The sequence below is a fragment of the Pteropus alecto genome, unplaced genomic scaffold (assembly GCF_000325575.1).
Source record: "Pteropus alecto unplaced genomic scaffold, ASM32557v1 scaffold3, whole genome shotgun sequence".
In the NCBI taxonomy this organism is placed as follows: Eukaryota; Metazoa; Chordata; class Mammalia; order Chiroptera; family Pteropodidae; genus Pteropus; species Pteropus alecto.
Window position 1 is genome coordinate 56496364 of NW_006442484.1, and position 13075 is coordinate 56509438.

General features: G+C 40.2%; 1 protein-coding gene across 2 annotated transcripts in view; it reads right to left on the minus strand.

The window, feature by feature from the left end:
• STAT1 (signal transducer and activator of transcription 1) overlaps positions 1-13075 on the minus strand; it is a 36655-nt gene that overhangs the window by 18048 nt on the left and 5532 nt on the right. For both annotated transcript variants that reach the window (XM_006921294.3, XM_025039323.1), the window contains exons 5-10: positions 8015-8104; positions 6742-6820; positions 5563-5654; positions 5196-5347; positions 2609-2767; positions 1204-1296 (exon numbers count right to left, since the gene is read on the minus strand). In XM_006921294.3, coding sequence (XP_006921356.1) covers positions 1204-1296; positions 2609-2767; positions 5196-5347; positions 5563-5654; positions 6742-6820; positions 8015-8104 — 665 coding nt within the window. The remainder of the gene's footprint in view (positions 1-1203; positions 1297-2608; positions 2768-5195; positions 5348-5562; positions 5655-6741; positions 6821-8014; positions 8105-13075) is intronic.

Genomic DNA, 13075 nt, shown 5'->3' on the forward strand with positions numbered 1-13075 from the left:
ACTGACACTGGGTTTCAGCAAAACTTCTATGTTTGGCCAATTAGATGGGTAAAAAATAGCAAATAGTACTTTTACTAAAATTTGTATCTCCTGTTTTTCCTGTTGGGAGAAAATAAAAACTATCACTCATAACCAGGAATGGGAGTCACATCCGTAATCACTCCAGGGCGGTGTGGAGAGCCGGGCTCGGGCGTGGCTCTGCTCCACAAGGCTGGAGGCCTTGGGGACGAGCCCCTCAAGTCTCTGGTCTGCTCTCCTTAGTGCGGCAGGCGGATGGCATCGGATTTCTAGTGCCCCTTCCAGCTGTGAGTTCTAGGACCCCATGCATGCTTGAGTGTGGCACTGTAACACCAGTGGACTTAACTGGGGAGCACCCCAGAAAATGGGACTACGACAGTTCTGAAGGCAAGTGCAACTTTCAGAGTCCAGCTGCTCATCCTTAGAGGAACAGCTAAATGAATGTTGCCAATCAGAACAAAGTAAAGCCCTATGTTCTCACGTGGAAACATTTCCACAGTTTACTACCAAGGAGAAAAAGAGACTAAAAACAATATACACAGTAAAAGCCTAGTTTTTTAAAATGAAATACTTTATGTCACATAAATTTGTGTGTGTATATGTGTGTGTGTGTGTGTCTATGTTTAAATACAGGTGTACTCAAATATATATGCATAAATAAATATACAAATATATTTATTTTTATATTTGTGTAGACATGGACAAAATTCTGAGAGACGTGACACTAGGCTGTGATGGTCTACAGATATTTAGATCACAGACAACCTGGAAAGTCTGATGAAAGCTATGATACCACCCACCAGAAAAATATATGTCGATATTCACATACACTGCACATAGTTTTGGGGCTATATAAAGCTCAGGTCATGAGCTTATGCTCAAAAAGAGATGAGTCTACTGGAAACTTTTATTCTCTACCATATGATTTCTGCAATTCTGATTCCTTTTTACAATGAACATGCATTACATTTACAGCTGGAAAAAATTAAGGTGTGTTTCTGTATCTGTTTCTGCATATGTATCTGTTTTAGTTCTATTCTGAATATGGAAGAGACTCATATTCTAAATAAGAATTCATATTAAGATACCTACTGCAAAATTATCCCCTTTAAAACACATAATAGTGCTATGAAGGTGTGAACTATGTGATAGGAAGTGGAAGGGGTTACATGTTTTCTTTATTACCTCAACTTCACAGTGAATTGTACCCCAGTCTTCAAAACCAATGGCCTCTGAGGATGAGTTGGCATGCAAGGCTGTCTTTCCACCACAAATGAGCTGTAAATATCCAGCAAAGTGTAGATAGATTAGCATTTCCATTAAGGTTGAGGCAGCAAAAATGTATTTTTCCTTATGAGGAAAGTGGGTAGGAGGGTACAACCTAGATAGTTGGAAAGATTCTAACAAGCTGAATGAATAAAGTGAGGTCTTCTAGTTTGTCAGTAAAGAAATATTCTAATCTAATTTGCAATCAACAAAAACAGAGTAATTACAGTGATCTGTGACACTCTTCAACAATGAAAATCCTGAATGGGATCACAGTCATTTATAATTCTGCACGAAGAATCAAATTTGCTCTCTAAAACACAAGTAAATGTCTTTCATTATTTCAAACTCTAATATCTAGGCAATTTTGTTTGGACATTAGCCACAGGGAACCAAAAACATTTTTATGTCAAGTTAGCATTAAAAAAACTCTTGCAATAAAAACTCTAGTCTTCTGCTCAGTCTCATATTTGGAACACTTATCATGTGGACAAGACACTGTACAAGGAGAGAGGACAACAGAAGCATGTCGTCTTTCCAATTTATAACAAAGGTAACAGAAATATGAAGACAGCTATATAATGAAGTCCAGAATGGGAGAGGACTACAGGATGAATCATGCAGATCTGGAAAGGAGGTAACATCTGTTTGGGAACTCTGGGACGATTTCATGATGAGATATAAGCTGAAACTTTCAGGATGATATAATTTGGAAAACGGGTACAAGAAAAGAAGGCTCTGAGGGGTAGGAAATATTGCTAGGAGAGGCATGGAAAAGTAAATGTATAGGACAGGCACAAGGTCAAGTCTGCCTGAATATGGAGCATGTGTGGAAGCTACCTCTGCGACAGCCAGCTATGGCCAAGCAGTGGGGGCAGGACAGGAGTGTCCAGCTGAGGAGGCTCCACTTGGATTAGCAAATGACAAAGAACCAGACAGAACTCTGCTCTGGGACAGCGCCAGGACATAGGGACTAGGGGCTGAGAAGGGGACCATGTGGAGGCTACTTGGTAAGACTTCAGGAGACCGGATTTGAAAGGCTGAAATGAGATGAGGTCACAGAAAGAGAGGATCAATATCATGAGGTTAAATGTGACAGGTCTCAGCACAGCCTAGCTACAAGGAAAGAGAAGGAGTACAATGTACCAGTACCCAGCCACAAGAATGAAGGGCCATTGGCATCAACGAGACATTCAGAAACTGCTGATTCGCTATAAAAAAGTATACATAACCCATCAAAACCTCCTAAATTATTTGAATTACCATAAAATTTTCCTCTGGGTAAAATACTACAACAGGTGCAAATAAATCTCCCTCAAGTTACCTCTGAATGAGCTGCTGGAAAAGGCTGAAGGTGCGGTCCCATAAGGCTTGTTTGTTTTTTGTGATGGGGTCGAGATCATAGGTGAATTTCTGTTCCAATTCCTCAAGCTTTTTAAGCTGCTGACGAACCTGCTGCAGACTCTCTGCAACTATGGTGAACCTAGAAAGGTACAAAGCGCAGGGGTCTCAATCAGCAACAGTCTCAAAGCAGCCTGGATTAAAGGGAATCACGGAAACCAACACGCCATTATCTATGTGGTCGCACTGCTTACTGCAGGAAGAAATGGAGAACAAGGCTCGTCTTGGTGTTAAGAAGTTGTTATCTGGGGAGAAAAAACTCACTGACCGATTACAGCCCAGTTCAAAGTCCTCTGCATACTACTAAAATGGCTTAAGGAGAGATTGACTGGTAGGGGTAGAGGCTTCTAGGAGATCTGTGACTTCGACTGACCTGTAAGGTAACTGGGATTTAAAGGGACAAGGTGAAGAGGAGGGCAGAGGCAGGGGACAAACCGCAAGGCAGACACCATCAGAGGTGATGCAGGAGGCAGTGAGGAGCCCCTTAAAATTTTATATCAGGACAGCAAGTAGTGAGCAGCCCAGAGGCTGCGGAAGTGATGCAGAGACGGTGCTAGGCCTGGCTAGGAGAAGCGGTGGAAATGAAGGCTACTGTTTCACTGATCTGAAAAAAGACAATATGCTCAATCTAGACACTCAAAATATAAGCCAAGGAGGAAACATAGCGACTGCTTTCAGGTTCTTCCTTCCTCACCGTAAATTGCCAACGGTGATGCAGCCTCTGAAACAAGTCAGGCTATGAAAGTGTCATTTTATTTGCATCTCCCCAATGAAAGACATCTCTTTTACTTTGTGTTTGTTTTATTCTTTGAATCCAGTTCCAAACACAGAGGGAGCAGCCCTTGGCCATGAAATGAGAAGGCAGGATGATGGTGGGGTAGGCATGTTCCTGAGAAGTTCCCACCCAATGCTTCCCAGCTTTGTTTCAGTCATGGACACCAGAAAATGACACTATGGGTACAGCACAGTAGGGGATGGGGGATGGCATTTGTGCCTCTGGCAGAGGGTCCTTGTGGCCTAAAGCGACCACTATGGGGCTACAGGCAGCCCAGGCCCTTCCTGGGCCTGGAAGGTCTGGGGGCCAGTGCCTCTCAAAGCACACTGGGTACACTGGGCTAGGAAGCTCTATTCTGACCCACAAGAAATCTGGGATACAGGCAGGCAGTTCCCAGAACAAAAACAAATGGCTACAAATAAACTATGAATTCTTTTTTAAAAAACTAGCAATTCAGAAAATCATCTCAGGAGATCTCTTGTCCTTGGGCCCTTGGGAATTGTTCCAGGTCACATTCCTTCACATCCCCTCTGATTCTACCTCTTCCGTCTGGGTCTCCCCCGCCCTGCAACTTGATCCCCAGTCAGCCCGCCCCTAGATTATACCTATATGCTCATTGTAGCCCAGCTGGTGACCTTTCTACCTCTATTCCATCCTCCAGACTGCTGCCAGAGTGACCTTTCTGAATAAAAAATCAGAGAAATAAACCTTTACTTAAATAAAAAGCCTACCTGGCTCACCAGGGCCCAGTGAATAAAGTCCCCTTCCCAGCATGATGTGCGAACCTCCACGACTGGGCCCCAGTCTCTTGCCAGTTCTGCTTTTCCTGCCCTCCCTGGCACCCCACTCTCCAGCCTCCAATATGCAGTACTGCTGGCCCGGCTCGTACCCAGCCTCCCCTCACCTCTGCGCCTCCATCTGCGCTGTTCTCCTCACTGGTCTACATGAAGCACTCCTATTCACTCAAGAGTCGGTGCAAGCGTAATTCCTCTTGGAAACTTTTCCTGGTGGCTCCTGCCTTTGCCCTCCACAAAACTTGGGAGGGACCTCTGTTAAAAGCACCAGCAACATTTTGCTGCACAGAATCACTACCACAGCTATCTTCTGCCTCCACAGTGAGAGCTCCCTCTATGGGAGAGGACCAAGATTGACTCATCCTTTTGCCCCTCAGATCCTAGCCCAATACCCGGCATACAGCATTTACTGGGTGGATGGCTAAATGACTGGCCCACGACAAACTATTATTTCAATGTAATCCTGGTTTTGCCCCCCAGATCCTAACTAACCCAATTCCTGGCATACAGCATTTAATAAGTGTTTACTAGGTGGATGGCTGAATGACTGGCCCATGACAAACTATTATTTCATGTAATCCTAGAAAATGCCTCAAGCTATTTTGTTTTTAATAAAACATTAGGATTCAATTTGTTAAATGTGTTACGTGATAACCACGTCACTGGCGTTTTGGCACAGTCAAATGATGCATCCTACGGTACATGTATAGCAGGGAGAAGAGTGCTCCAACCTAAGCAGAACACGGCTGAACACAGCCATGGGTGTGAATAACGCTGTGCTTTCCAAGTGAGTGTTTCTGGAGCAAGAAGAAGCTGGACTACGTCAAACTCTAAACCAGAGTTTTGACAGGTCCATTCAACTAATGCAGCTCGAATGTACACTTTATGAGTTTAAATGGTTAACCTGTCAGCTCCCAATTTTCCGCTTTGGAGAATCTTACCAGTTCTGCAACTGATCAAGGCAAGCGTTGGGAGGTCCCCCAATACAAGCACTCTGCTGTCTTTGCTTCCATTCCACCAGTTCATCGTTAATCAGGGCTTTCTGGGTAAGTTCAGTGATATTCAACAACTCTATTATTTTGTGAACTACTTCCTAAAGGGAGAGGAAGAAACAAAGTGAAATAAATTCATCTTCAATCACTGAATTTTAACACATTATTTTTCAAGCAAAGCAAATATTCTTTCATCTCAACTGTGGCTCTAAGCCGAGTGTTTATAAAAATAATTTTTCCTCTATTCTAAAGTTCAAGTCCATTATTTACAATCTGTGACAAAAGTGACATGTTTTTCTGGAAAGTGAATCACTACCTTTCTCTTATTGTCGAGCATTAAATACATCTTGTGGAGTAACATCTGTTCCTGTTTCTGGTCATTCTTTGCCACACCATTGGTTTCGTGTTCTGTGAAAGACAGCACATTACATAAATGTAAAAGAAGACAAGACCAACTAAAGCCAGGATTCACATACATTTAGGAGAAATATGATCCAAATGCTGTCTAGTGATAAGTCAAAGTTGGGTCTTCTTCAATCTTTATTGAAAAAGAAAAATATTCTAAGTATAAAAACTAGACACACTGGAACAAAGTACTTGTTTTCAATGACCTATCTAAATTGGAAATAGTACTGTCTGGTTCTTAAGTCACTGTCAGAATATGACCTAAATTAATATAAGTGACAAAATAAAAAACTTCAGATAAAAAAACAAAGCATACCTGTAGCTTTAAAAGAGAAGTAGATGATAGAAAATAATAAGACTTTCTCTCATTCCTTTCACCCAAATCATACTAATTATCTCTCCAATATTAACCATGTTATCCTCCAAATGACTGCTAGGGTTACAGCAGTACCTTATATGTTCCACACAATGCACACTTTTGGGTTATTTTCAGTTGCCATCATCATTAAAAACAAACAACAACAAAATAGAGTGATACATGCTTTAATACATGAGAAAAATGGTGAGAGTTATCTGTATACACATGGAGCTAGAATGTTTTAAGCAGCTGTAGGTATTAGGGCAGGGCAACTCCACATATCTATTAGTCTCTGTCAATCAGTGGGCTTGGCACCATAAATAAAATAACAAATAACTAGTAGTCATCAGTGATTTTGTCCTCCAGGGAACACCTGGCAATGTCTAGGGGCAGTTTCAATTGTCATCACTAGGGATGAAGGGATAGTTTTATTGCCATCTAGTGGGCAGAAGTCAGAGATGCTGCTAAACACCCTATAATACACAGGACGGACGGACGGACGGACACACACACACACACACACACACACACACACACACACACGAATTATCTAGCCCAAAATGTCAACAGTATTGAGGCTAAGAAATCTTGGCTTGGGTCATCAAGAAGCCAAGACTAGCAATTCAGAGTCATAAAATATCTGGCAATTATGAAGGAATATTTGTCTTTGTTACCTAGTGTAGACAGAAAAAATTACAGCCAATGAGCACTGCTTTAAGTGTTAACTCTTACCTCTGTTTTGTGAGGTTTTGCATTTAAAGTCATATTCATCTTGTAAATCTTCTAGGGTCTTGATTTCATGCTCTATACACTACAAATAAAGATATAACCAGGTTATCTACTGATCAGCCTCCAAAGAGTTTAGGAAAGATTTTCCAGAAAACCATAGAAACAATCCTGCTCCAAGACAGACTAGACTTGCAAAATCCTAATCGCATACATTAAACAATTTCTGTATTGTTAATAAGTATATATAACAAACATTTTAGCAAAAAAATATATGGCTATTTCCAGACTGGGCCCACTGACATCTACTTTAACAAAGTGTTTCCCTAAAAGGCTGTGAGATAAAAGTTGCTTCAAAGAATGCAGAGTTTTGTCTACGTCCCTGAACAAGCCCGATCCCGTCTGATTTCGGAAGCTAAGTAGGGTCAGGCCTGGTTAGTACTTGGATGCGAGACCACCTAGGAAGACCAGGTGCTGCAGGCATAAAAAATAAAAAATAAAGGATTGTAAGCTGACAAGGTCCTTGCAATCTGTGAGGTCAACCAAGGGTTGCCTCGCCTAAAAAAAAAAAAAAATTGCGGAGTTTGGAAAGATGCTGTCTGAAGTCCATAAGTCACGGCCACTGGCCCAGAGACCCATGGGAGATCACTCGCCTCAACTGGAAGGCCTTTTCCACAGATACAGGTGTGGCATAAAGTAGGCTTCCTCACCTTTTCCTCCCAAATAGCCCTCACAATAGAGGGGAGTGACCATGTACCACCAAGGGCACTAAAGCAGCCTTCTGTTTCCATAAATGTCTTGCAAGTTTATATAAAAATTGTTCTGGATGTCTTATCCTAATCAGAAATGTATTAGAACTTCTTTCAATGAAATGTTTTTGCTCCCTTTCCAAGTCTTAGAATAAAACCAATGCTTGAGGAGGATGGGCCATGTTTTTCCTGGGGTAATGTGTAACCCCAGGAATCCATTTGAGAGGTACAGATAAAAAAAGGCTATTTAGAGCAGCAACGTCTAGTTTATTGGGTGATGGGGCAAAGTCGACAGAGCACAACACTACAAGGAAGAATAAGATAAGCTCAATGTTTGGAAGTCACGAGAGAGGCCATATCTGCTCATTGATTTTACCAATTTGTTTAGTTAAGGTTTGGAACTTCAGCAAAACTTTTCTTCTCAACTACTTAAAGAACTGAAATCAGTTACTTTTACATCAGAGCAACTGAAACCTTTTTTTCTCTGCAAAAAGTTATACAATACATGTATATATTTAGTCAGTACTCACCATAACTTTATCCTTCACATTTCTGACTTTGCTGTCAAGCTCCTTCTGTTTGTCTAACATCACAGTGCTCTGAATATTCCCTGACTGAGCCTGTAACAGGAAGTGTATGGTTAACAGCCATCATTTCCTCTGGTGTATTTACCTACTGGTTACACTTCAAAGTCAAGTCGATAGACTGTGTATCCCCCCTACCTACCAGACCTTCCAAAACTTCCCTACAGGCTTTCCACTTGAGAATCTATAAAGAATAGCTCAGTTCCCAAAGCTCTGGAAAATGCTAACAAATTGTTAACACTATAGAAAAACTATACTCAGTTCTTGCCTAAAATAAACAAACAGCATTTCTGAAATTTTCCATTAATTCATAGAGTTGCATTGAGCCACAAGGGAATTTCGGGGTTTCTCAAATTCTGTAGACAAGATTCTTCTTATTAGCCCTGTACTTATTTGTCTTAAAGCCTTGTGATTCACAGTGTGGTCCCTGGACTAGCAGCACCCTGCCACTTGGGAGCTTGTTGAAAATGCAAAATTTCAGGTCCTAATCTGATGATAACTGAATCAGAAACCCCATTTACATAAGATCCCAGGTGAGAGACATCAAACGAACAGAAGTGCTGTTAGGGACTTTAATGAATATCTGCTATTCTAAAGTAATAATGGATATCAATCCAGACTCATTGGGAGTATTAGTCCTTATCCTTGTTAATCAGAAGACTCAGACACAGTAGCACTATTTATTCATTACATATAGTGTTCCCTGATTTATTCATGTAGCATACACTTATGAGGCACTAAGTCAAGGTGAGACAATGTCCTAGGCCCAAGTATTAGAGTGGAAAACAAGATGGACCTGTTCTCAGAGGTCACACTCCAGAAAGATTCCATTTTTGTTTAGAGTTAAAGGCCCGCAGGCAAAAACTATGCCTGTCAACCTATCTCACATAATGCTCAGCACAGATTCTACAAAGGCGTTTTATATATTCAGATTTATCAGTCCTTTCTCTTTTTATTCCTGGATTTCCCCTCGTATTAGAAAGCCTTTCCTTACTGACAGATTATAAAGGAGCTCACCCACTTTTTTCCCCTAGCTCTCAAATGGTTTCATTGTTTTTACTTTTAAATCTCTAAAACATCTGAAGTTTATTCTTATGTTTAATGTGAAGTATGGGTCCAATTTTAACTTTTTTCCAAGGCTACCCTGGAAAAACAACATTTAATAAAAGTTCATATTTTCCTCAGTACTTTGAGTTGCCATCATATAAATTTCCATATGCATCTGGGTTTACTTCTAGATCTTTCTCTTCTTTCCCATTGGTCTTTCTCTTCATAAGCCTGAACCCTTGAACAAAGTTTAATTTTGGAAGGCTTGTAGTTTATCTAGTAGGGATAGTCCCATCTCATTGCTCTACTTTTTTATGAGTTTCCTTACAATTCTTGCATGTTTATTTTTCATGTGAATTTCAGAATCAATTTGTAGAACTCCAGAAAACAAATTATGATTTTATTGGGATCACATTAAAATTCAGGAAAAGTCGATTATCTTTATGATGTTGTTTTTAATTCTTAGGCTTCTGATGATTTTCTTTTGTCTAAAATGGCCAATATCACCAATACAATGCTATATAGCAATGGCGATAATGGACATCCTTGCCATGGTTCTGACTTACTGATGTTTTCCCAATGAAGTAAGATACTATCCCTACAACTAAGAGATGTATATTTTAATATGTTAGGGAGGTATCCATCACTGCCTATTTTATTGAATTTTTTTTTTTAATCAGGGATGGGTGTTGGATTTTTTTCAGACCTGTTCAGCATGGAGATAAGCATATGTTTTGTCTCCTTATATCTATTTACATATTGAATTATATTAATCGATTACCTAGTCATGATCTACTCTTGTAATCTAGAATAAATCCTACTTGGTCATAGGAAATAGGAAAATAAATCCTATTTTCTTAATGTAGTATGTAGTATTTAATTCTGATCCCTAATATTTTATTTAGTATTTTTATATTTATATTCATCAGTGAAATTGGTCCATAATTTTCTTTTTTGTTCTATCTTTGTTAGGTTTAGGTAATCAAAGTTATTATTTGTTCAGAGAAAACATCTGGAAGTTTTTTTCACTTTACATACTCTGCAATAGCAGAGATTCAAAGCAACTGAATTATATCAGTGTAAACTGTATTAGAAATACATGAAAATGGTTGGTATCCCCAGGTGCCACATGTCACAAAGTGATAACCTGGACTGCTCTGGCCACTCAGAATGAGCCATCACCTGAGCAGTTCCATAAACTTCCTGCCTCTGCAGGGAAATCTCTGCTGTTGTCCATTTCTAAGCCAGCTGGATGTGACTCCATGTCCTGTGGGCTCTGCTAACAGCTGGGATATTTCACCCACTGGAGGATCCTGAGTTCCCGGTCCTTTCCATAAACTATCAAGGGTTAGCTTAGTGAACAGGGGTATAAACAATCATGGTTCTAAGAATGCAGCTGCACTCCCACTACTATATTCCCTCACCACTGTTATACTGGCAGCTGCTTGGTGGAAAAAATCTGGTGATTGTGGCAGAGGCGTAAGAAACCTCCAGCTTTGAACTTAAGCCGTTATTAAAACCCTTGGTATTCTTACTCCTTCCTCTCGCTCCCGCTCCATCCCTCTATCCCATCTGTTAAGCAGCTGCTTAGCTGGTAGCTTACTATCATATACTTAAAAAAGAAAAATGTGACTACTGTACACTTTTGACTCTGATACTACTTCCAGGATGAGTCTTTAACTTTTTAATTTTCTGACAAACCAGGAAACATGAGGAAACCACAGGAACATCAAACATTAAAGCTGGAAGGGACCTTAGCTGTCATCTACCCCTATTTTCTCATTTCACACCTGCACCTCTGAAGACCTTGTCTGGAGGGTTTTATTTAGAACCCTGGCTACTTACATACCTAGACCTAAGAAAAATCTTCTGCTTAGGGAGGCTGTTCTTTACAACTGAATGAGCAGCTGTCCAGGCAAGGGGATATATGACAGGCACTCAAAGGGTGTTGAAAGTCCCAGTTGGAATGCCCTCATATCCTATTTCACAGATCAGAAAACTCAAAAGAGGTGAAGTGACTTCTATAATGAATGGGTTTTTAGAGTCACACAATTCTAGATTTAAATTCCAAACCTCATTTTCTCTGTGGCCTTGAACAAAGTACTTGACTTCTAAACCTTGGTTTTCTCAACTGTAAAATGGAGATAAGAATATTTACCTTCAAAAATCATGTTGAAACTATTTATTCAAATAAAATGATGTTTATAAGGTGCTTAGCACAGGACCTGAAATATATGCACTCAGCACATGGTAATTCTATTATTACTCAAGACTGCAAAGATGGAAGAGCAAAGGGAAGCCTAGATCCCCTTCATGTCTTTCTCTCCAACCTGAAAGAAATCAGCACCACCCCCTGTGGTGAACCCTATGGACATAAATTTAAATACATATAATTAGCTGAAAGAAAGAAAGAGAGATGGAGAAAGAAAGAAGGTAAGGAAGGAAGAAAAAAAAAGGAAAAAAGAAAAAAGCTTAGTGTGTTATAACGGCAGCAGACAAACATTTATAGTCTACTAAGAATATCTATATATAATATAATATTCTCTTAAACATATTTCCCAAAAGCTCTCTATTAAAACAAAAAATAATGGGAACAATACTTCCTATTCCAGTATTTATACACAATTCTGTACTCTTTAAATACTCTAAACTGGCTCTGAATTTTGCATGTTTTTAACTTGAACTTCTTGAATCCTCATGTACCTGTCACAGTTTTAATAATGATCTATTCATGAATACTCTTATTTCATCTATATTCTCCCTACTCCTCTGGCCCCCAAACTAAGTTATTTTGAAGAAAATACATCACATCATTCTATAAATACATATATCAGTATAAATAGAAGATATATTATTAAAACATAATTACTTCAAAAGGGGGAAAATGGTGAAGAAATGTTTCTTAATTTCCCAGCCAGCAGTCAGCTGGATAAGGAGGCATCTACTATACTTTTCATCTTTCCCTGACATCCCCAGACATCCAGGAGCCTCAAATCCCAAGAAGGCCTCGCTTCTCTTGCTCTGAGCTGGGAAGTCAACTAAACTTCCTTAAGTGTTCACTAATAACTCAGGTGTCCTCTGAGAGGCTTAAAATCAGTCTCCCCGCAAGTTACCTACATTTGTAAAGGGGAGCTCAAAAGCTGACAAGTCCTCAAGACCCAAAGCACACCCAGGAAATGGGGTTGATCCAAGGGAGAAGAAGTCATCTCCTCTGTCTCCCAGTGCCAACTCTGGGCCTTGGGGCCAAATACGAGGAAAGTAACACTTGAGTGCCAAGGTAGACAGTTCATTCTTCTGCCATTCTCTGTGCTTGGCCATCCCCTCAAGTCTTTTTGAGATACAGGACTGTCCCATCACATAATGCTATTAAGATGAAAATTCCACATAATCAAAATTCCCTGCTTAAAACTTCCTAGGTGTGTGCCATGCTGAAGACAGACACACCTCTCTCAGAGGAGACAATATGGCCAGCTTTTCTTCCAATGTTGATATACACTTTTGTTTATCAGGCTGGGTAAACCATGTTGATATACACTTTTGTTTATCAGATGAACTTGTCAGCTTGAGTTTAGAACAAATAATATGTATCTTTAAATGCTTAGTGCATCAAGGGGCTTTCAGTGTGACAGAGAGACAGGAAAAACATGCCTGGGGAAGCAGCAAATCCGTAAGGACTGGGCAAATGCTCAGGATGTGCATGGAGGATGGCATTCACCACCACTATTTAAATTCTCTCTCTCCCTCCCCAAATTTTCACAGTTCACTTTGTCAGTTATTTGTTAGGAAAATGCACACAGGATGCATTCCACTGTGTACTCTGGCATTCTCCCCCTCATACTGGAATGGTCTCAGCCAGAACAACTCACGCCACAGTGGTTTCACTACTTTCTGCCTGCTAGGTTGTTCCTACCAGCCCAACTCTCAAGAAAGGAACGAGTAAATGACATGGCAACTTCAAAA